The sequence below is a fragment of the Quercus robur genome, chromosome 2 (assembly GCF_932294415.1).
Source record: "Quercus robur chromosome 2, dhQueRobu3.1, whole genome shotgun sequence".
NCBI lineage: Eukaryota > Viridiplantae > Streptophyta > Magnoliopsida > Fagales > Fagaceae > Quercus > Quercus robur.
The window spans coordinates 29,873,379-29,896,911 of NC_065535.1; the positions used below are offsets into that span (position 1 = coordinate 29,873,379).

The 23,533-nt window shown below is 35.7% G+C and overlaps 3 protein-coding genes across 3 annotated transcripts; 1 reads left to right on the forward strand and 2 right to left on the reverse strand.

Annotated features, from left to right (window-relative positions):
* Window positions 1–77: 77 nt before the first annotated feature.
* LOC126713254 (uncharacterized) lies at window positions 78–17,723 on the reverse strand. The gene is made up of 3 exons (XM_050412960.1): window positions 17,582–17,723; window positions 1,344–1,779; window positions 78–769 (listed from the first exon to the last, which is right to left on the reverse strand). The coding sequence occupies exons 1-3, from the start codon at window positions 17,605–17,607 to the stop codon at window positions 440–442; spliced, it is 792 nt and encodes a 263-aa protein (XP_050268917.1). The 5' UTR covers window positions 17,608–17,723; the 3' UTR covers window positions 78–439.
* Window positions 15,793–17,607, reverse strand: LOC126713255 (uncharacterized). The gene is made up of 2 exons (XM_050412961.1): window positions 17,146–17,607; window positions 15,793–16,326 (listed from the first exon to the last, which is right to left on the reverse strand). The coding sequence occupies exons 1-2, from the start codon at window positions 17,605–17,607 to the stop codon at window positions 16,000–16,002; spliced, it is 789 nt and encodes a 262-aa protein (XP_050268918.1). The 3' UTR covers window positions 15,793–15,999.
* Window positions 17,724–21,302: 3,579 nt separating the features above from the next.
* Window positions 21,303–21,770, forward strand: LOC126697330 (uncharacterized). The gene has a single exon (XM_050394286.1). The coding sequence runs from the start codon at window positions 21,303–21,305 to the stop codon at window positions 21,768–21,770; it is 468 nt and encodes a 155-aa protein (XP_050250243.1).
* Window positions 21,771–23,533: the final 1,763 nt, after the last annotated feature.

Genomic DNA, 23,533 nt, shown 5'->3' on the forward strand with positions numbered 1-23,533 from the left:
TCTTTTGGGTGATAAAGAACTTCTATTTCATGGGTTTTATTGAATATTTGCATCATTTCAATCAATAGTCAATACTACCACAACTCTTATTTATTCATCTATTCTCAGTTTTGGTGACAAAATTTACAATGGCCGCCCATGGCTGTAAGTCCAAAACTTCGATTTGCGACCATGGTTTACCCCAAAACAAAATAAAACACAAAAGCCAAAAAAAAAAAAAAACCATAGGTAAAATTATTTTATTGTCTAATTTCACAATTTGTTAATTTATGTGGTGATTGATAAAAAGTGATAGATCGTACAAATCAATAAAGGACAAAAAAATGTCCATCACTTATAATTACACAAGCCAATAAGTTGTGAAGTTAAATGAGACATTAAATGTATCTCTAGATTTATTCAATAACAAACTTGGTCTTGTTTAACAGGTAGTCTGTGATCAATTCATCTTAAACCTTTTCACATCATCAACAGCAGCATTCTTAAACAAAGCCACATCAACATTACCACACACCATATGATATCCACGTCTCTTAAGCTCATCAGCTCCATCTTTTGGCGGCATTGCAAACCCAGCCAGGTAGGTTTTACTCTCAGAATCCAACACTGCCTTTTCAGCCACCCCCATCGCCTCCTTCACTTTCTCGTTCACTGGCTCCCTCAACCACCCCATACTGGCACTCAAATCCAACGGCCCTATCATAACACAATCAACCCCTTCAACAGCAGCGATATCCTTAACATTCTTCACAGCTTCCACGGACTCAACCTGCAAGCTAATTTAGGTTAATAATAGTATTATTTAAAATTTTTATTTTGCTTAATTAGGATTGTTTAAAAGGTGTTTGGAAATATAACTATTCTCTTGAAAATGAGTAATTTTATGGGCCCATCAAATCCTAATTATATAATTTTCTTTTCACATAATAATAGATTCCACAATTAGTATGAACTCCACAAATCAAATGACAAAATGGAGTACAGCACTACTATATTCCTAAAGTATTGCATGATTTTTTCCTTAAAGAGACAAGAGACAAGTTCCACTGAAAATATGAATCAAACTTCACTAAAAGATTTATATCGTATATGCAAATTACTTTAGTTTGGATAAAATAGAATGAAAAAAAATTTATATATTTATATACACTTCCTAATTAATTTATTAAAGATTCATAGTTAAACTCAAAATTTTGAAATAAGATTTCAAGAGACGAGTTCAACCAAACAAAACTAGATCTTACAATAATTTCTAAATGATGTTATTTTATCAAATAGTTTTTTTTTTTTTTTTTTAATGTTTATTTAGCCCCCCAAAAAAAAGGAAAAAAGAAAAACCCAACCTGGCACATAATCAACAGCTCTTTCTCACACTTGTTTATATAATCTTCATCGATACCGTATTTGGAGGCTCTCACAACATTGTGGGCCGCTCCACGGATTCCATTTGGTGGATACCGACAATAGGAGACGGCATTCTTGGCCAACTCAGGGTCGTCGATCATGGGGATCATGATGCCTTGTGGGCCTACGTCGAGTGCTTTCTTGACCCATGCTGCAGAACACTCAGGGATTCTAAGGATAGCTGGGGTTTGAGTTGCAGCCAGGGCTTGGAGACAAGGGAGAGCTTCGGCGATGCCACCATGGCCGTGTTCCATGTCGATGACGACGAAGTCATAGCCTGCATGGCCTGCAATTTCAGCTAGGGTGGGAGAGAAGCTAATGAGGAAGAGACCGTGGAGGGGTTCTTCATTAGCTTTGTTTAGACGAGCTTTGAGGGTTTGATGGGTGGCTGAGGAGGCCATGGTAGTTGTGAGTACTTTTTTGTTTAGAGAAATGTGGTGTGGTCAGTGGTGTAGTGGGGAGCTATTTTATAGCGAGGCAGTCGAGACTTGAGAATGAAAAAAATAGTGCCTATTGTCCTCCAACTATGTTGTCACAGTAGATTGATGGTTAGCATAAAATAGAGTTATTTTACTATAGATGGATCTATTACAGATGTTCGTTGGGAAATCTTTTACTAAAGGAAGAATATACGTGGCGGATTCTAATTAATTTATTGAGCATTCATAATTGATTTCAAACAAACTTTGAGACTAAGATTAGTTTTTTGGATAGATTTTGTGGTTGTTGTTAGTATCATCGTCACGCGGCCATACATCTATTTTTTCCATTTTCCCGAAAATAAGCAATACTTAAAATAAATAAATAAAATTATATAATACAAGTGACATATTATGGATGATGGAAAATAAAATGTCTAATCATGATAAAACAGAGTTCTTATCTTATCTGTCGGGATATGTGAACTTTAATGAATAGTGATTAATTAATTAATTATTTAGTTATTTATTTATTTATTTTTTGTTTTGCTTTTATGCAATGTTTTCTAATAAGTAATGCTAAAAATGCAATATTTTTTACTTTTTTTTTTTTTAGGATATTGGTAATTACTAATTAGTACATCATTTTTTAGGTTTTTACTTGGTTAACTATAGTTTATTACTAACACCACTTTTATTAGTAAACCATGTTAACATAATAAAATTTATGAGAAAAATATGTATTTAGAAATGAAGTCCTTAAATGACAAAAATGATTGGGCTTCTAGTTAGCTCAACTAATAAAATCTTTTATCTCCAAATAAGAAATTTAATATTCAATTTCTGTCTACACCAAAAACCAATTGATATCTTGGTCTGATGGTAAAAAACAATTATCATGAAGCGGACTCTATAAATTTTAAATATTATTAGATCTGTTAAAAGTAATGCTAAAAACTCTAGAGGATAATAAATAGAATTGAAGTTCTCAAATGTAAAAATCGGTCCAGTATAATAAATTGGTTAGCCAAGATTTATAATTAAGGATCAATGCTCAAATGTTGTTCTCAATGTTGCGAAATGGGTTCTTATGTCTTGTGCTGAAGCCTTGAAGGAACCATCCCCATCTCCATTGTTCCCTCTTCTCTGCTGGAAGGAAGAGAAAAAGGAACCTGGTTGTGTCTTTTATAATAAAATTCATTTACTCAGCTAAAATAAAAATATTTCTCAATTGCTATTCACAATACTTACAAACCTAAAAGATAAATACAATTATACATCATTCCAGTGTCCACTCAAGGCCCAAGACTTAAGGCCCCCACTTTTTTCAAAAAAAAAAAAAAAAAATTAAAAGGTTTTACAGCCCTTATTAAATGAACAAAAGTTCAAGCATTGGTTGGACTCGGTCAATGTTTGTAGCTTATGATAGCCCTAAGGGGCTATAGTGGCGGCATCAGATGTGTTAGTTCATGGGACTTGACCAATTCAAGCCAAGGTTGAGATTTGTTGAATCAATGGCTTTTACATGGTCAATGGTGAGGTGTCCTGCAAGAAGTATAAGCCGAGTAGTAATAGGACTGCAAATTAAGTCCCAATTGTTTTAGGACTCTTCTAGCTAACTTGCACTTATATGTATATATATGGTGAATGTGCTAAGGCTTTGTCAATTGTAATGTGTGAGAAAGTGTGGTGCTGCAAGATTAGTGCAAATGTAATAGGGTGCTCTACTTTTTGTCCAAGAGAGTTCATGGTGTATTTGGGGTTGTGTGTGCTACTATTGAAATCTTTTTATTTTATAGTGAAACTTTCTTTGTCATCGCCTGTAAATATAGACAAATTACTGAATCACATAAATTCTCTATTTCTATTTTTATTCTCTCTTCTTTAATCTTGTATAAGTAAGTTTATTTTTCACAACACTATTCACAATACTTATTACAAACCTAAAAGATTTATACAATAATACATCATTCCAGTGTTAGCTCAAGGCCTACAACTTAGGCCTTCACTTCCCCCCCCCCCCCCCCCCAAAAAAAAATTAAAATTAAAAGGTTTTAAGACACTCATTAAATAAACAAAAGGTCTCAAAATTCTTCTTAAAAAATTCAAAATTTTGTAATGATAACTATTTTTTTTTAAAGAAAAAATATGTGGATTTTTCATTCTTTCCCAATTTTCAAGAAAGTCATTAAAATATTGAGCCAATAGAAATCCAACACAATTAAAACCCTAAATTGTTTCACACCAAAAATAAAATTTGTAATGAGTTTGTTATGAACGAATTATCATTCTAGTAAAAGATATATTAATAAAATCTATATACAAAAGTTATATTAGCAATTTTGTATCTCAAAAAAAAAAATATATATATATATATAAATATATTTAAATATTAAAAAATTTGTTAAAATCTGCCTATCTTAGGCTCTAAAATGTATTGAGCCAGCGGCCCTGAATCATTCAATATCTGATTCTACCCAATAACAACTTATGTTAATGCAGGTAGTATGATTCATCAAATACATTTGGACTATCAAAGATTTGAAGGACCCCTAAACACCACAAAATTCTAAACAACTCCGGCTTGTTTTTGGTGGAAAACAAATGTTGATGATGCTGCTTGGTTAAATGGTAATATATAGTACATTGCGGTGGTAGTGAGGAGTTATGTAGATGATTGCTTGAAAGCTTGGGTAAAAACATTCTCAACTGTTTAGTGGCTGAAACTCAGGGAGCTAGATGGCAGTGGAGTGTGCTATTGATGCCAAACTTTACAATTGTATTATAGAATGACATGCTCTAATTAAGCCTCTAACTGTAATACAAGTTGAGAACAATCCAAAAAATAGATCGAGCTGGGAAATAGCTTAAGTTGTAGAAAATATATGAGACCAAGTTAAAATGGCATCTTAATTGAGGAAAATGACAAACTTACAAAAGTAAAGAAAAGGGTTCTAATCAAGCAAAATAAATACAAGACTACATTATTAGCATTGATGGACCATTTTCCTCTCTTTATTGGTAAGATATTGATTCAGACCTTTCATTTTATGGGTCTTATTGTATATTCACATCATTTCAATCAAATATTCTAACATTACTCTTAGTTTCTCATGTTAGTTTTGGTGACAAATTAAACTTACCATGGCCCATGGCAGAAAGTCCGAAACTTGGAAATCTAGGCTTTCTTACACACACAAAACATAAAAGCAAAACTAATAAACTAGAAAACAAAGAACTGGGGGCCCTGATCATTATGTAGTCTGTGATCAATTCATCTTAAACCTTTTCACATCATCAACAGCGGCCCTCCTAAACAATCCCACATCAGCACCACCACACACCAAATGATATCCACGTCTCTCAAGTTCAACAGGCCCATCATTTGGCATTGCACACCCAGCCAAGTAGGTCTCACTATCAGAATCCAACATAGCCTTCTCAGCAACCATCATCACCTCCTTCACTCTCTCATTCACTGGGTCCCTCAACCACCCCATGCCGACACTCAAATCGAACGGTCCCATCATAACACAATCAACCCTTCAACGGTCACGATCTCCTTAATGTTTTCTTCACAGCTTCCACGGATTCAACCTGCAGCAGGCTAGTTGTTGCTTGATAATAACTTTATTTTTAAAAATTGATTTGTTAATTTAATTGGTTTAAAAAAGTATGTGGGGGATACATTCCTTTCCCCTCTAAAAGTATTCGCATGACCAGCAGTAATTATACAAGAATAAAAGTTTATCTCCAATTCAGTTTTGAGGTAAATATCTCTAATTAATATATGGTTTATTTAATAAGTCATATGACTTTTGGACGTGTAATAAGTTGAAGGAAAACTTTTTTTTTTTTTTTTGGTTAATAGGGTAGATATTATATTAAAAACCAGCACATAACATTACAACCTGCCTACAGAGGCCAGCGTATTGGCAACATGCCTATAATGATACAACCCATTTTTATCAGAGTTAAGCAATATATACATATCAGCAGAGGGGGGGAAATCAAAAACAACAAAATTTTCCTGCATAGTACAACCCCTTTTAGCCAAAAGATCAGCGCATTGATTCGCCTCTCTATAAATATGCCCCACCCGAACTTGCACAAGTCTTGCCAAGAGGTACCTGCAATCATTCAGCAAAGGGGAGTAACTCCAGTTAGGACATTTAGAACCATTGAGCAGCTCCACAATCACCTTAGCATCAAGTTCCACCTCTAACTGGTTTATGCCCAATTGTATGGCCAAAATCAGCCCATCCCTCAATGCCCACCATTCAGCTAGCACACTAGTGGTATACCCAATGATTGAAGGAAAACTTTTTCAATCATTCTATTATATACTAATATTTTAAGAATATAATACCTAGTACTTTCTCATCTAACATAATAATATATAGGTGGGTTCCAATTAGTTCAACTGATAAATTCTCTAATAGTTGTATAAGAAATTTGGGGTTCAATCCCCGCTTACACGAAAAACTGATTGGTGTTTTGATCTAATGATAAAGAGCTATCATCATGAGCGAACGCTGTAGGTTAACACTTTCTTAAAAAAAAAAAAAAAAAACATAATAATATATAGTAAATCACACTAATTAAATTCAATGGAATCGTTATTCAAGTATTTATGTGAGAAAAGTTAGTTTATTTTTTTTTATTTTACTGTGAAGATAGATGGTATAAAATTATTATACCTTGTAATATTGCATAATGTTTCCCTTAAAGAGACGAGAGTTCTACCGAAAACATGAGCATATTTCACCAAAACATTTATCTTCTCTGGTTGTCTTTTAAGAGATGAGTTCAGTATTACAAATTTTTTAAAAATATATTTTTTAATGGAAATTAAATTAAAAAATTAAATATTTTTATTTTGTAAAAAAAAAATTAGAAATTATTTATTTAAAAAAAAAAAAAAAAACCAACCTGGCACATTATCAACAACTCTTTCTCACACTTGTTTATATGCTCTTCATCAATACCGTACTTGGAGGCTCTCACAACAGGGTGGGCCGCTCCACGTACTCCGTTTGGTGGGTACCGGCAATAGGAGACGGCTTTCGAAACATGATGCCCTGTGGTCCTAAGTCGAGTGCTTTCTTGGCCCATGCTGCAGAACTCTCAGGGAGTATAGCTGGGGTTTGAGTGGCAGCCAGGGCTTGAAGACAAGAGGAAGAGCTTCGGAGATGCCACCATGGCCGTGTTCCATGTCGACGACGACAAAGTCATAGCCTGCAAGGCATGCAATTTCAGCCAGGGTGGGAGAGAAGCTAAGGGGGAAGAGACCGTAGAGGGGTTCTTCATTAGCTTTGTTTAGACGAGCTTTGGGGGTTTTGGGTGCATGTGTCTGAGGAGGCCATGGTTGTGACTCTAGTGAAATGTGGTTTGTGTGAGCCGATAATGAATGAGAGGAAGTAGTGTGTAGTTCGCAAGTGACAAAGTTTGATAATTTGGATTGAGTGATGTTACGTACACAATCTTTGTAGTTTTTACTACATTTTCGAAATTATACACCATTTTTTTTACCTATTATAGTATTTCTCATTCAGTCATTTGAATTTGGCCTGATATTTTTTACAATTTCAGTTTGTGAGGTAGTAACCGGGGCAGGCAAGACTTGATCACTTGAGAATGAATACATTTTTTATGTCTAATAATAGAACCACTTATATACCGTCTGGGATAGGCATGATAAAAACATCAGTAATTGTTAATGCACACGCCATATTGCACGTGCATACGTAACATACCGTTAAGGGTGTTCATGGGTCAAGTTGGGTCCGGTTAAGGGGATTTTTTGACCCAACCCACCATGATGGATCAAAAAAAAATTCAACCTAATCTAACCCATCACATAAGTCCAATCCAACCCAACCCACTTAGGTTGGGTTGGGTCGGGTTGAATCTATGAGTTGGACAATTTTTTTTATTACTATTATTATTAAATTGACCATAAAAAATATATCATACTTGCCACATGAGTTGATAAACAAAATATACATTAATATATAAACTAATATTCCAATTTAGTTGTAAACAAAATATGTTTAAGTATCCAACTGAGTTGATAAACAAAATATAAATGAACTAATATCCTAATTCACTTATGAATAAAATATACATGAGTTCCTAACTCAGTTATAAACAAAATATATCTAAAATTTTTAATTTTTTTATTAATTATATAATATATTTAAATATATATTAAAAGAACTAATAGGATTTTTTATTATATATAATAATAGGAACCAAGGAAGTGCTCTACAGTTGGTTTTTTTTAAAAAAAATTTATTAAATATATAATATATTTTAAACATATATTAAAATATAGGTGGGTCGGGTCGGGTTTGACGGGTTTGTAATTTTATGACTCAAACCCAACTAGACATGGCAAAACGGGTCAGAATTTTCTGACCCGACCCGAAAAATACCCGACCCGAACCCGATTTTTTTGACCCGAAGCAAAACGGGTTGACCCGTGACCCGACCCGTGTTTTGTGCGGGTCAACCCGACCCGACCCGCGACCCGACCCGAACCCGAACCATTTTTTTAAAACTTTTTTTTTTTTGGTAAAAAAAGTAGTGAAATTAAGACAATATTGGTTTAATTGTTTATTGTAAGTTTTAAGTAAACAATTGATACATTTACATAACTGCATGCAAATTAATTGAAAAATAAATGGTTGAGCATTCTGTAATGAGTAAAGATTTTAGATATCAAATAACAAAGTACATGCCAAGATAATCTGGTTACAGTAAAGTTAAAAACAGATTTAAAATTGTAGATATGTATGAGACACATTCATGAGTGTGAAAATAGTAAAGCCAAAGTATCAAATTAGCATAAATTATGAATGCTTAGATCTATTTTTTAACAATTTATGTTCAAAATAAACGGCTTTTCAAAATAAATTATGATATTTCCTAGAGTTTGTGCTGCTTAACAATGATATGATCTTCATAAAAGAGACTAGGTATAAATAAGTAAGCAATCAAACTTTAATGTATATCTCAAATTGAAATAGAGTGTCAACCACAATTGATAATAGATTATAAAATTAATTTTTAAAATTGTAACTTTCTTATATGTTTTTATTCTTTATCAAATGAGTTATCCAATAAGTCATTTGTAATTTTTATTTTTTTTTTGGAATGTTGATATTGTGTAAAAATAAAACTTGTATATTTGTTTTACTTATCTTTGTGTTGTTTTGTTTTAGATAGCAATGTTAGGATTTGTATAATTTTAAAATTATTGAATAAATATTAATAAGTTTAACTAAGTTTATTCTTGATATAAGTAGTGAATGCAAAATAATGCATTTTACATCAAGTAATATGTTGCATAACTATCCAAATGGCAAATACATATTGTTTTCTTTATAAAAAAAATAAAAAATAAAAAATAATAAAAAATAAAAAATTTCATGTGAAAAATACGGGTCAACCCGACCCAACCCGACCCGACCCACAACCCGATTGACCCGAACCCGATTTCAACCCGCTTAAAATGACCCGTTTTTGACCCGTGACCCGTTTGACCCGTGACCCGATTGACCCGACCCGAACCCGACCCGACCCGCCCGTTTTGCCATGTCTAAACCCAACCCACTATAAAAAAAAATTTTGTAACCCAACCCAACTCACCAAGCCCCAAAAATGGACCCAACCCGGCGGGTTGGGTCGATTCGGGTCGGGTTGACGGGTTTTCTGCACACTCCTACATATCGTACTCATAATTTATTTTTTGAACTAAAATTGTGAAGTCATGATTTATGTTCAAAAACTAAATACGTGTAATACTATGTGTGTAATAAGCAATTTGTAATAAACATTATCCAAATAACATTTTTATATGTTGCATTGGAATATATGAACTTCAATGAATGGTGGGTTTTTGTGTGTTTAAATATCTGGTTTTGCTCTTACACAATATTTTTTCTTTAAGTAATGCGAAAAATGTCATTTTTTACTTCTTCTTTTTTCACAATTGTTGTAATTAGTACATCATTTTCAAGATTTTACTCAACCACAGTTTATCACCGGCACCACTCTTGTTAATATATAGACCATGTCAACATAATAAAACCTTTGAGAAAGTATGTATCTAGAATTGAAGTCCCCAAATGCCAAAAACACTAAAGTATGATAAATTAATTAGCCAATATTTATGAAAATCAATTATCAGTTGCTTGGTTCAAAAAAAAATTCTCTTAGTTACTATTCACAGTACTTTTTACAAACTCAAACAATAAATACATCATTCAATATCAGCTTGTAGCAATAACTACTTATGTTAATGCAGCCGGGTGTTCAGCACACATGGAAGCTTGAAGATTCACATAATGCTGTGAATACCAATACCGACTCTGTTATGACCTGGTCTTGTCTGGAGGACACCTGTTGGTATGTGATGAAGACTGGCTTGGTCTATATGAGCTTTCCTAATTTTAGGGACAGGAATTATCAATAAAAGAGCTTTCCTAATTTTTAGGAAGTGATAGGATAAATTTAGGTACCAAAATGATGCATATGAGTAATCAGATCCACTTCAGTTATTATGACCTGGTCTTCCACCTTGACTTACGAGTTTTTAGGTACCAAAATTATGCATATGAGTTATCATGTCTCTTAGATAAACTACTAGGATAACAAATAATTAAAAACATTGCCCTGCCAATTTAACAATCTATAACGTACATCATGAATGTGCATTGAAAATTTGAAAGGATGTAAAGTATAAATCATTGCCATAGCAAACAAGGTCTATATTAAGTTTAGATATTTTAAGTGCAAACATAATATTTATAACAATAATGCTTATTATAAGAAAAGATAACTTCAAATAGAGTAGAGAAATTAATGTGGTTCATATATAGATTAGGTATTGAAGTTGGAGGTAGCTTTTATTGAAAATGATCGTTAAAACTTGAAGAAATCAATAAATTGCCTGCAGCAAAGGCAATTCATAAGTTAATGGAGATTAAAAAAGAAAAGAAAAGTTAGATAAATTACATGTTGCATTTGGTACATGTTTAAATCCTATTTCCTGGTAAATAATTCTTTTATGCAAATGCGTGTCCCATTAATGCAGTAGAGTTCGCAGAAACCAGAGTGGCATTCCCTTTAATGCAGCAGACCTATTGAATAATTCCCATAGTTTCTCAAAAAAGAAAAAAATTAGGATCATTGAATTCAAAAGATTAAAAAAATAAAAAGAGAAGGTTCAATCGAACCCGACTCACAAGGCAATTTGGGTTCAGAAGCACACCAGCCCGTTATCCTTCCACTGTTGAGAGCGGGAGGTTTTCGCTGCTCTGTGAAACCAGCCTCACGCTGTGCCCTCCACGCTAGGAACCACAAGACCCAGGCCTTCGCCCAAGTCACATGGTTCAACTCTCAACTTGGAACGGGCGAGCCAGGAACTAGCGCCTACTGACCCTACCAAGTGAATCAAATCATTATTCCGTCTCTTTGATACCCTCGCTCGAGTTACAAGCCAGCGCTACCCAGCTCGGTGCTCTATGGAGCACGTGGTACCCATTATAAAGTTATATGGTAGTTGTAATCTAAGCAGTGTGGGACAATAAACAAGAAATTACTCAAGGGGTATGACAGCATATGACTGCCTATATGAACACTCATCCGAGTGGCAAAATTCACCTGGATTCTTGAAATTTTGGTTGTTTGTGACACTTTTTGCTGTGCTTGGATGGTAAAGATACATTATTTCTCATCAGATTGTTACAGGATTACACTGCATGGTTAAAATCTGAGCTACTTTAATACAGAGCAGAACACTTGGAAGTTATGAAATGATTTCAAATAGCTTTGGTAATTATGCAAGATGTGTATGCTAATGATCCGGAATTTTGAGACGAATCCAATGATGCTCTGCACGCATGGAAGCTTGAAGTTATACATATGGCTCCGAATACCTAACTTTGCAAACAAACTTCTAAACAGCTCCAGTGGGAAAGACCATATTTTTGGTAGAAAGCAAATGTTGATGCTGCTGGTTAAATGGTAATGGCACATTGCGATAGTAGTGAGGAGTTATGTAGATGATTGCTTGAAAGCATGGATAAGAACGTTCTCAACTGTGTCTGCTTTAGTGGTTGAAACTCAAGGAGTTAGATGGGCACAGGAGTTAGGAGTGCAGAAGGAGATGCTCTAACTGTAATGTATTAGACAGTCCCAAGAATAGATCCAACTGGTAAATAGCTCGAGTTGTAAAAGATATTTATGAGATCAAGTTAAAAGGGCAATCCTCTTTCAGACCCTCCTTCAAGTGTGGGTGAGTAGAGAATATAACAAAGCCGCACATGAAATGGCAAAATGGGCTACCAAATCTTGTTTTGGGCGCCTTTGTCTCTTGAATTTTCTTCATGTTGGCTGGCTATAGTTTGCTTCTTTGACTAACAACTCCTAATTTTCTACATTTTTTCATAATCCATATTATGCATCTATACAATTAATACTACCTGGCCAGGATTCTTTGCCTGATTAGTATTGTTGAGGGGTGACTATTTAGGTAGCTTTGGGAGTTGGGGCTGCTGTGTGGCTTCTTTTCGGACATTTTGGGCTGGATTCTGCAAGAATTCACGGGTAAAGAAATCGGGGATGCTATTTTGGGTTCTTTTTATGAATTTTATGTTAAAATCAAAAACTGAGAGAATGGCTTGCCATAGTGCAAAAATCTATTTTGATGCAATATTTTGGACATCTTTTTCTAAAACATGTTTTGCAGATTTGCAATCAATTATGAATAAAAACTTTTGGTTATATATTTGTCATGTTGCTTGTCTTAATTAATAGTAGGCTAGAAGCAAGCAATATTGAATTGTTGATTATCATTGTGGGGACATTAGAAGGCTTTTGTCCGCTTTGGGGAGCCAGTCCCTCACGGTTTTGTCCTCGTCCCCGAGTGTGGAACCCTAGGATTTTTTCCTTTGTGGTGATTGACACCTAGGCTCACCCGAATCCCACATCGGTTAGAGAACCCTCCCACTCAAGGTTTATAAGCTTCTGGAGCAACCAAGAGTGTACCACTACTCATGTGTAGTAGTGGTACACTCTTGGTTGCTCCAAGGGCTTATAAGCCATGAGTGGGGCGCATCTCCAACCGATGTGGGACAAAGGTGTCAAGCCAAAATGGCTACAAGGCAAAGCCCTTGACCTGAGGTGAAAATCCTGGACTTCTATACTCGGGGCCGAGAACCAAAACCTTGCGGGCTTGGCTCCCCAAATAGGACAATAAGCTTGCGGGGCGTGGAACAAAATCCTCCCCCACAATTATCATTTCATTTACTCAAAAAAAAAAAAAGAAAAAGAATATCATCATTTCAAGTAATTTATGGATTTGGGTAAAATATTTTCTAGAAAATGAATCATTTTTCAAAAAGAGAAATATTATGTGAACAACATATTTACAATAAATTCTAATTAATAGATTATGTTAGGACATATGTGATTCACTTGTTAGGAACATATGTCACTATTTTATGTAATTGGCTTATCCTTTGACAAAACGCACTTTACTTGTATTTGGGTAGATCTAGGATGTGTTTAATACTTCAAGAAACTGTGTTTCAAGATTAAGTGTTAAAGATATGCAAGACTGTCCAAGATTCAAACTGAAGAAGTGCTGTTTATTAAAACTCGACAGTTAGCTTGACAGCTAGCTATCCATCGAACTCAAGAAGCTATTCCAGCCCCGTGGCTCAACAGCTGCTTGATAGCACCTTGACAGACAGCTATCTGTCGAGCTTTATGAAAAACAGAATTCCAGTTCTGTTTTGACTCTAATCCGTGATTATGTGTTTAGGCCTTCTTTTCTTTTAACCCTAGATATATAAAATGATTATTTTAAGGGTCATCAAAGTGTACACAAGTTGCACAAGTTTTAAGTAAAGTTTGCTCAAGCAATTTGTAACCGGAGACAAAGTTTTGCCCTAGTTCATCATTCTTGTGAAGAAGTTGTTGTGTATGTGCACCGTAGAGTTTTGTGACCAAGCATCTTCTTGATCTTCATCGTTGGGATGAACTGAAAAACTTTGCAATCAACAACCTTCTCTAGTTGGTGATTGAAGTCGCATATTGGGATCCGCACATTGGTTAGTCACGTACTTGAGAGTCGTGCATCGAAAAGGAAAATTGTCACTACAAAATAAGTCCAACTGAGTATTGGGGTAAGAGTTCAACTGTAGGTTGGTATAAGGTATTGGGATTCCTTTATTTGTAACCGCTTGTTATAATAATAGTGGAATTTCGGGAGTAGTGACTTGAAAATCACCCGGTGGGATTTTTGTCGTTAGATTTTCCCCATTCGTAAACAAATCACCGTGTCATTTATTTTCCGCTGCATATTTAGTTATTTGGTGATTTGTTTGTGCTACCATGCATTTGCATATTAATTAAGTTAATTAACACTTGGCTAAATTAATTGGTTAATTTATCACAAGGGGTCAATTTGTTTTTGGCTTATCAAATTATTATTGGCTGTTACTAGTGAGAAAAAAACAATTTCAATGGTGGATTTAAATTAGAACCAATAACAACTTATCACTTAAGATTTACTGTGAAAATGTTGTGGACGTAGTACATCTCTTTCTAAAAAGTATTTTCTCGAAAACTATCTTCTTTTTCTATGTTTAGTAGTGACTTTAAAATGAGTCGGAAAATTATCTCTTAACTTTTTGTATTTAGCTTTGCATGAGATAAAATTGTTTTCCTTATTTAGATTCGCATGAGATCGAGTTGTTTTCAAGAAAATTTTAACGAAAAACATCTATATTTTATTTCAAACTAAATAATAGAAGTTAAGCGATATTTTTTCTTTAACTCATTTTTTTCGATACCACAAAACATAGAAAAATACGGAAAGCTATTTTTATATAAGGTTTTTCATTGAAACAAATAATGTCTAAGTTCAATTATAGTATTCGCATCAGCTCATACACAAATTTCTGTCTATTTTAGCATAAGAATCCACGTTTTATTTATTTTACATACTCACTTTTCAAAAAACTCCACATCAGATTATCTATTTTATATTATATTTCATTAAAATATCAAATCTTCTTGATTTAAAAAAAAAAAATTACACATAACAACCCTCATACACTCTCTTCTTTTATCATCAAGATACGTAAAAAATGAGAAGAAATTAAATGTAAAATGAATAATATTAATGTAAATTTACACAAACTATAATAGGTGAAAAGGCAATTTCCACAATTATAGTGTAATTTACACAAATATACATTGACTAACATTTGTCATTTATGTAAATTTTACACATTTTTCTATTATATACTTACCAATGTGAGTTCTCTTAAAGTATCTTGATGAGATTTTACACATTTTTCTATTAAACTTTTGTGAAGTAAATTGTGACACCACCAAACCAAATGAGATACATTATACTTTACCCGAAACAATATAAGATGCTAGTCCTCCCATTTGCATGATTTAAAAAATAAATAAATAAAGAGGAAAAAAAAAAGTCATCCAATTAATTTGCATTTCAATAAATTTTCACACTGGAAAAACTACGTAACATCTGAAATGAGAGGAGAAAGACATAAGTAAAGAAAAGGGTTCCAATCAAGCAAAATAATATACAAGACTACATTATTCGTGTTGATGGACCACTTTCTTTCTTCAATGGTAAGATATTGATAAAGAACTTCTATTTCATGGGTTTTATTGAATATTTACATCATTTCAATCGACAGTCAATACTGCCACAACTCTTATTTATTCATCTATTCTCAGTTTTAGTGACAAAATTTATAATGGCCGCCCATGGCTGTAAGTCCAAAACTTCGATTTGCGACCCTGGTTTGCTAAAGAACCCCACATCAACAGAACCTAGTATTTCTAAAAATACCCAAAAACCACCCCAAAACAAAATAAAACGCATATAACACACAAAAGCCACTAAAAAAAAAAAACCCACGGGTAAAATTATTTTATTGTCTAATCTCACATTTGGTTGATTTATGTGATAATTGATGAAAAGTGATGGATCGTACAAATCAGTAAAGAACAGAAAATGTCCATCACTCATAATTGCACAAATCAATAAGGTGTGAAATTAGATGTTCTTATATCTCTAGATTTATTCAACAACAAACTTAGGCCCTGATTAACAGGTAGTCTGTGATCAATTCATCTTAAACCTTTTCACATCATCAACAACAGCACTCTTAAACAAACCCACATCAACACCACCACACACCATATGATATCCACGTCTCTTAAGCTCATCAGGTCCATCATTTGGCATTGCAAACCCAGCCAGGTAGGTTTTACTCTCAGAATCCAACACTGCCTTTTCAGCCACCCTCATCACCTCCTTCACTTTCTCGTTCACTGGCTCCCTCAACCACCCCATATTGACACTCAAATCCATCGGCCCTATCATAACACAATCAACCCCTTCAACAGCAGCGATATCCTTAACATTCTTCACAGCTTCCATGGACTCAACCTGCAAGCTAATTTAGGTTAATAATAGTATTATTTAAAAATTTTATTTTGCTTAATTAGGATTGTTTAAAAGGTATTTGGAAATATAATTTTTTTTAGAGAGAGTTTTAATTTATGGCGTCCGCTCCTGATAATAGCTCTTTATCATCAGACCAAGACACCAATCAGTTTTTGGTGTAGACAGGGATTGAATTCCAGATCTCTTATATAACCATCAGAGATTTTACCAATTAAACTAATTGGAACTTGGAACTTACCCGAAATATAACTATTCTCTTGAAGATGAGTAATTTTATGGGCAAAGCTTGGGTGCATTAATGGACCCATCAAATCCTAATTATATAACTTTCTTTTCACGTAATATAATAGGTTCTAATAATTAATTTTACGGTGAACTCCACAAATCAAATGACAAAATGGAGTACAACGCTATTATATTCCTTAAGTATTGCATAATTTTTTCCTTAGAGAGACAAGAGACAAGTTCCGCTGAAAATATGAATTAAACTTCACTAAAAGATTTATATCGTATATGCAAATTACTTTGGTTTAGATAAAATAGAATGAAAAAAAAAAAAAATATATATATATATATATATATATATACACGTCCTAATTAATTTATTAAAGATTCATAATAAAGATTCATAGTTAAACTCAAAATTTTGAAATAAGATTTCAAGAGACGAGTTCAACCAAACAAAACTAGATCTTACAATAATTTCTAAATGATGTAATTTTCTCAAATAGTATTTTTTTTTTTTTTTAAATGTTTATTTAGCCCCCAAAAAAAAGAAAAAAGAAAAAAGAAAAACCCAACCTGGCACATGATCAACAACTCTTTCTCACACTTGTTTATATACTCTTCATCGATACCGTACTTGGAGGCTCTCACAACCGGGTGGGCCGCTCCACGGACTCCATTTGGTGGGTACCGACAATAGGAGACGGCTTTCTTGGCCAACTCAGGATCGTCGATCATGGGGATCATGAGGCCTTGTGGGCCTAAGTCGAGTGCTTTCTTGGCCCATGCTGCAGAACTCTCAGGAATTCTAAGGATAGCTGGGGTTTGAGTTGCAGCCAGGGCTTGGAGACAAGGGAGAGCTTCGGAGATGCCACCATGGCCGTGTTCCATGTCGACGACGACGAAGTCATAGCCTGCATGGCCTGCGATTTCAGCCAGGGTGGGAGAGAAGCTAAGGAGGAAGAGACCGTAGAGGGGTTCTTCATTAGCTTTCTTTAGACGAGCTTTGAAGGTTTGAGGGGTGGCTGAGGAGGCCATGGTTGTGAGTACTTTTTTGTTTAGAGAAATGTGGTGTGGTCAGTGGGGTAGTGGGGAGCTATTTTGTTGTGCGATTCTGTGACTCTCTGAGCTTGATAACGAATGAGAGGAAGTTTTTTTTTTTTTTTTTTCTTTTTGATAAGCACGAATGAGAGGAAGTAGTGCTTGGCAAGTGACAAAGTTTGATAATTTGGATTTCGTCTTATATGGGTATTTTTTTTGTCCGGGACTGTGCGGCAATTTCAGCTGGTGTGGTTGAAACTAGGGCAGTTGAGACTTGAGAATGAAAAAAATAGTGTCTAATTGTACTCCAACTATGTTGTCACAGTAGATTGATGGATAGCATAAAATTTAGATATTTTATTAGAGCATCCATAGTAGTGGAACTAAAAATTTAATTATTTAGCTATTGAATTTCGTCTTATATGGGTATTTTTTTTGTGTGGGACTGTGCGGCAATTTCAGCTGTTGTGGTTGTAACTAGGGCAGTCGAGACTTGAGAATGAAAAAAATAGAGTCTAATTGTACTCCAACTATGTTGTCACAGTAGATTGATGGTAGATTGATGGTTAGCATAAAATTTAGATATTTTATTAGAGCATCCATAGCAATGAAGCTAAAAATTTAGCTATTTAGCTCCATCAAAAGTTATTTTATCTATTTTATCTACATACATACTGCAACAGTGGATCTATTTTAGTTTTCAACATAATAAAATAATATATCTACTACAATAAAATAATATATCTACTACAATAAACAACAATCACAACCACCTTCAACCACTATCGCTGCCACTACCGTGGCTAGCACCGACTCTTACACCGCCACCGTAATCGCTATCGCTACCACTACCGCCGCCGCCACCGACTCTTCCACCACCGCCGCCACCATTGTTGCCATCACCGACTCTTCCACCGCTGCCGCCGCCGCCACACGATAGCAAATAATCGTCTAGTGTTAACATGTGATTTTTTTAACCCCAAATTATACTTAAACATTTTTTTTTTTTACTAAAACAATTTCTCAATTATCATGATAGCAAACATAAAAATCTTTTCCACAAATAATTATGGTTTCTAATGATAAAATATACAGCCATTAAAAAAAAAAAAAAACAAAGAAAAAGAAAAGCATCAGAAAAATGGTGTTATTCATTTTGAGAGAGAGAGAGATAGAAGAAACTTTCCAAACATTCCTCTTAAACTAAGTTATCCACATTTTGACCTCTCATGGACCCAACAAGCAAATTAAACACAAAAAGAAAATAAAGTGTAAACATCAAACATTACCAAACAAACATTCTTTTCCCCTGCTATGTGCCTTGAAAAAAAAAGGCACACAGTATTCCTAAAGCCTACCAATTCGTGGAAATTGTGACCCACTATTCCAATTTCAATTCATCCTAACAAGAAATCTGACCTCAAATTCATGGTAAATACCAATAACCCAGAACAACAATAAAATATCATATATCAAAAATCCCACATTCTTTGATGTTATACCCAAATCAAAAACACCAAGCATCCTTATGAAGGAGACAGAGACAACTGACCTGAAGTGGATCAACGAAAGAGAAGTGGGTCTGAGGCGGATCGGCAGCGTGGGTTTGAGGTGGATGGCAGCATGGGTCTGAGGCTGATCGGCGGCTTGGGATGGCTGGTGGGTTGGTGACGTCGAGCTTCGGTGGCAGCAACGTTGACGATGGTCAGTTCGGTGGCGGTAAACAAAGTGAGCTTGAGAAACCGGAGTTGAGAGAGATGAGCTTCAGATGATGAGATGAGAGTGAATGAGAGAGAGAGAGAGAGAGAGGCACGGTGTGATAAAAGAATGAAAAAAAAAAAAAAAAGGAGCAAGTGGTATTATTTTAATCCCTAGCTGGAATATATATATATATATATATATATTTAGCTTTCAACTACAATGCACATCTATCTATAGATGTACACTATAGCAATTAAGTTAAAAAATATAGGTATAGCTCCACTGCTGGATGGTGGTTTTTGGTGTTTTGGTGGAGCTAAAATAGCTATATAGCTATTTAACTCCATTGCTATGAGTGCTCTTATAGATGGATCTATTATAGATATTCATTGGGATATCTCTTACTAAAGAAAAAATATATGTGGAAGACTATAACTAATTTATTGAGCATTTATAATTAACTTCAAACAAAATTTGAGACTAAGATTATTTTTTTGGATAGACTTTATGGTTGTTATCGTTATCATCGTCATGCAGCCATACATCCATTTTTTTTCATTTTCGAGAAAGTAAGCAATACTTTCATTTAAAAAAATTAAATTAAATTAAATTAAATAATACGCGTGACATATTATGGATTGTAGGGGTATTGGGCCTATGAGCTCATTTTCTATGTATATATTGGGCCTAAGGCCTAAACCAAGGACGGGGTGTCGTCCGAGGAGGAGTAAACATTCTAAAGGGAGCCCGTGTTAGTAAATGAAGAAGTACGTTTTGATCATAATGGCCCTGGAGGTTGGGCGAGGATGAATGCCTCCTCGGCTAACCAAAGCCGAGGTCCGTAAAGATGGTTTGCCATCTGAGGGAATATTTCAGGAAATTCTGTTGGCATCGGTAAGCGTTTCAGAAACAAAAGATAGAGGGGAGTCCTAGACTATCTAAGGAAAAAGCTACTATCACTGCATTAAATGCTTTGCATCTAACACCCTGGCCTCATTAATGTGGAGAAGACCCCTGAACAGTATTGCATTGGCTACCCCCACGCACAAAAGGCCTAAAAGAATGTTCGATGGAACAAGTACTCAAGTAGTGGCTTGGATGATCAACAAGTGGAGGGCCAAGATCTTCTAAAGAGAACTATATAATGGAAAGGACTCTCCATGAAGAAGGGATCGAGAAATCTAGAGAGAAACACTGTATCAATCAGGAAACAAACTTGTAATCAAATGTAAGAGAAATATACAAGAACTGATCTTCTCGGACCATGCCGAGGATGATTTTCTTTAGTTAAAATCAATCTATCTTTCTGTTCTTGTCATTTGAATTCACTTTATTTGTCACCCAACTCATTTTAGCCCAATTTTCCAACCCACTCTTTACATATTCATTGTTTTGTGTTTTTTAGGCCTGAGTCCATCCATCATTTGGGCTAAGAATCCAAATCTAGTCCTTACAATTAGCATTGTCTGTGAGAAATTCTGATGTTATAATGAGTCTGACTTCCAACTATGGTAGGTTCAGGTCCACACCATGCAAAATCTAGGGAGCCCCAACATGAAGATCATTTTTTCAACCTCGAGCGAAGAAGGGACCGAGAGGGGAGTGTGTATACTACCCATACTAGTGGGAGTCATTCTAAGGGTGGTAGCCACCTCTCTCAGGAGAAAAATACCAAAGCCATGCAACAGGAGATTAATCATTTAAAAAGAAAGTTGCACCATGAATGGAGAAGGTAAACTCCCTCTATTTCTAATTTCTCTTCTGACGATGAGGAGGACGGTAGTTATAGGCAAAGATCAAGGACTCCTCCCAATGAGTCTTTCTCATATGATGAGGACTACCACCATGAGCACAGAAACAAAAGCTCATCTTCTAAAGGCCTGGGGAATGACGTGATGAGCAAAGTGTTCAAACAAATTTCCAGATCGCCTTTCACATGCAGGATTGAGGAAGGGATACTTCCTCGGCAGTTCACTCAGCCCACGTTCACCATGTACAACGGCCGTACAGATCTTATGGAACACATAAGTCACTTCAACCAAAGAATGTCTATACACTCTAAGAATGAAACCTTGATGTGCAAGGTATTTCCATCTAGCTTGGGGCCTGTGGCTATGAGGTGGTTTGATGGTTTAAGTGCAAGTTCTATTGGCTCCTTCAAGGAGCTCACCCGAGCATTTGTGTCTCGTTTTATTACGTGTAGTAGGGTTCCTCGGCCCGTAGATTCTCTATTGTCCATGTCCATGCGAGAAGATGAGACCCTGAAAACGTACTTGGATAGATACTGGGAGATATTTAACGAGATTGATGGGGATTTTGATGACATGGTTATAAGGACCTTCAAGGTCAACCTGCCCACAGAGCATGATTTAAGAAAATCTTTGACCAAGAAGCCGATAAAGAGCGTGCGTAAACTCATGGACCACATTAATGAATACAAGAGAGTGGAGGAAGACTAACAGCAAGGAACGGGGAAAGGTAAGGTTATCCCTCAGGAGATGAGGTATTTTAAGTCGGATCGCTACAACAATAATAAACCTCGAAGGGATTTTGCTGGACAATCTGGGTCTACAGCTCCCCAGGCAGTTAACACTATGTTCTGAGAACCAGTGCATCAAGTCCTAGAGAAAATCAAGAACGAGCCATATTTCAAATGGCCAAACAAAATGGGAGGAAACCCCTTGAGGCGCAATCAAAGCCTTCATTGCCAATACCACCAAGAACGGGGATATACCACCGAGGACTGCAGAACTCTGTGGTACCATCTGGAGCAATTGGTCAAAGAGGGAATGTTACAGTAGTTTTTGTATCGACCAAACGGGCAAGGAGACCAATCAAGGTCAAGGACTCAGGGGAACACTTCTTCAAGGCCCCCGTTGGGCACAATTAATGTTATCTTTACTGCACCTGGGAAGACTGGTTCTCATCCTTCCAGGGTGATGTCCGTAGCTCGGCTATCAGCCAAGGAATCCAATTCTGAGCCAAAGAGGGCTAAAGTAGGGATCCAACCGACACTGAGTTTTTCGGATGAGGACAAGATGGAAACCATCCAGCCGCATGATGATGCCTTGGTAGTCACCCTCAGAATAGGAGGATATGATGTGAAAAGGGTAATAGTGGACTAGGGCAATGATGTAAAGATTATGTACCCTGACTTATACAGAGGGCTGAACTTAAAGCCTGAGAATCTAACAGCTTATGATTCACCTTTGGTGAGTTTTGATGGGAAGGTTATCATCCCTAGGGGTCAGATTAGATTGCCCGTACAGGCAGGTTCAGAAGTGGTTGAAGTGGACTTCATTATGGTAGATGCATACTCTCCGTACACGGCCATTGTGGCCAGATCCTAGCTTCATGACCTGGGGCTTGTCTCTTTTACTCTACATTTGAAGGTGAAGTACCCATCAAGGGACCGGATTGAGGAGCTTGTAGGGAGTCAGTCCATGGCTAGGCAATGCCTCGTGGTTACAATTATGCATCAGCCGGCAGCTGAGTCCTCGACCTCTGCTGAGGGGGGCTTATAGCAGTCAAAGTCTCTGGTGTTAACTATCAATGGGCCAACCGAGGAGGCGAAATGCAAGGATTTAGAGAAAATTGTCCTAACTGATGACCTGGAGAAGTTTTTTCAGGTTGGGGCTTAGCTACCTCCTCAGGAGAAGGAAAAGCTGGTAGAATTTCTAAAGAGGAACATTGATGTGTTTGCATGGAGTGCTTGCGAAGCACTGGGGGTGGATTCGAACTTCATCTGCCATCATTTGAATGTCAATCCATCAGTCACCCCCAGAAAGCAACCACCTCGGCGCTCATCTAAGGATCATTCTGACGCTGTCAAAGACGAGGTGATGAAACTTAAGCAGGCTAGGGTATTAATAAAGTTTTCTACCCTGAGTAGTTGGCTAATATAGTGGTAGTAAAGAAGAAGAATGGGAAGTGGCAAGTGTGTGTAGACTTCATAAACTTGAACAAAACCTGTCCAAAGTATTAGGACATATGTGATTCACTTGTTAGGAACATATGTCACTATTTTATGTAATTGCTTAATCCTTTTATAAAACTCACTTTACTTGTATTTGGGTAGATCTAGGATGTGTTTAATACTTCAAGAGACCTTGTTTCAAGTTCAAGTGTTAAAGCCATGCAAGTTTGTCCAAGAATCAAGTGAGAAAGTGCTGAATTTTAAAGCTCGATAGCTGCTCGACACCTGGCTTATCTGTCGAGCTCT

Coding starts and splice junctions, on each gene's coding strand:
- LOC126697330 (XM_050394286.1), top strand. CDS start 21,303: ATGTACAACGGCCGTACAGATCTTATGGAACACATAAGTCACTTCAAC.
- LOC126713254 (XM_050412960.1), bottom strand. CDS start 17,607: ATGGCCTCCTCAGCCACCCCTCAAAC. Junction 1,780..17,581: donor TCCTCAGCCACCCCTCAAAC/CTTCAAAGCTCG, acceptor CACCCATCAAAC/CCTCAAAGCTCGTCTAAACA. Junction 770..1,343: donor AGCTGTTGATTATGTGCCAG/GTTGGGTTTTTC, acceptor ATTAGCTTGCAG/GTTGAGTCCGTGGAAGCTGT.
- LOC126713255 (XM_050412961.1), bottom strand. CDS start 17,607: ATGGCCTCCTCAGCCACCCCTCAAACCTTCAAAGCTCGTCTAAAGAAA. Junction 16,327..17,145: donor AGTTGTTGATCATGTGCCAG/GTTGGGTTTTTC, acceptor ATTAGCTTGCAG/GTTGAGTCCATGGAAGCTGT.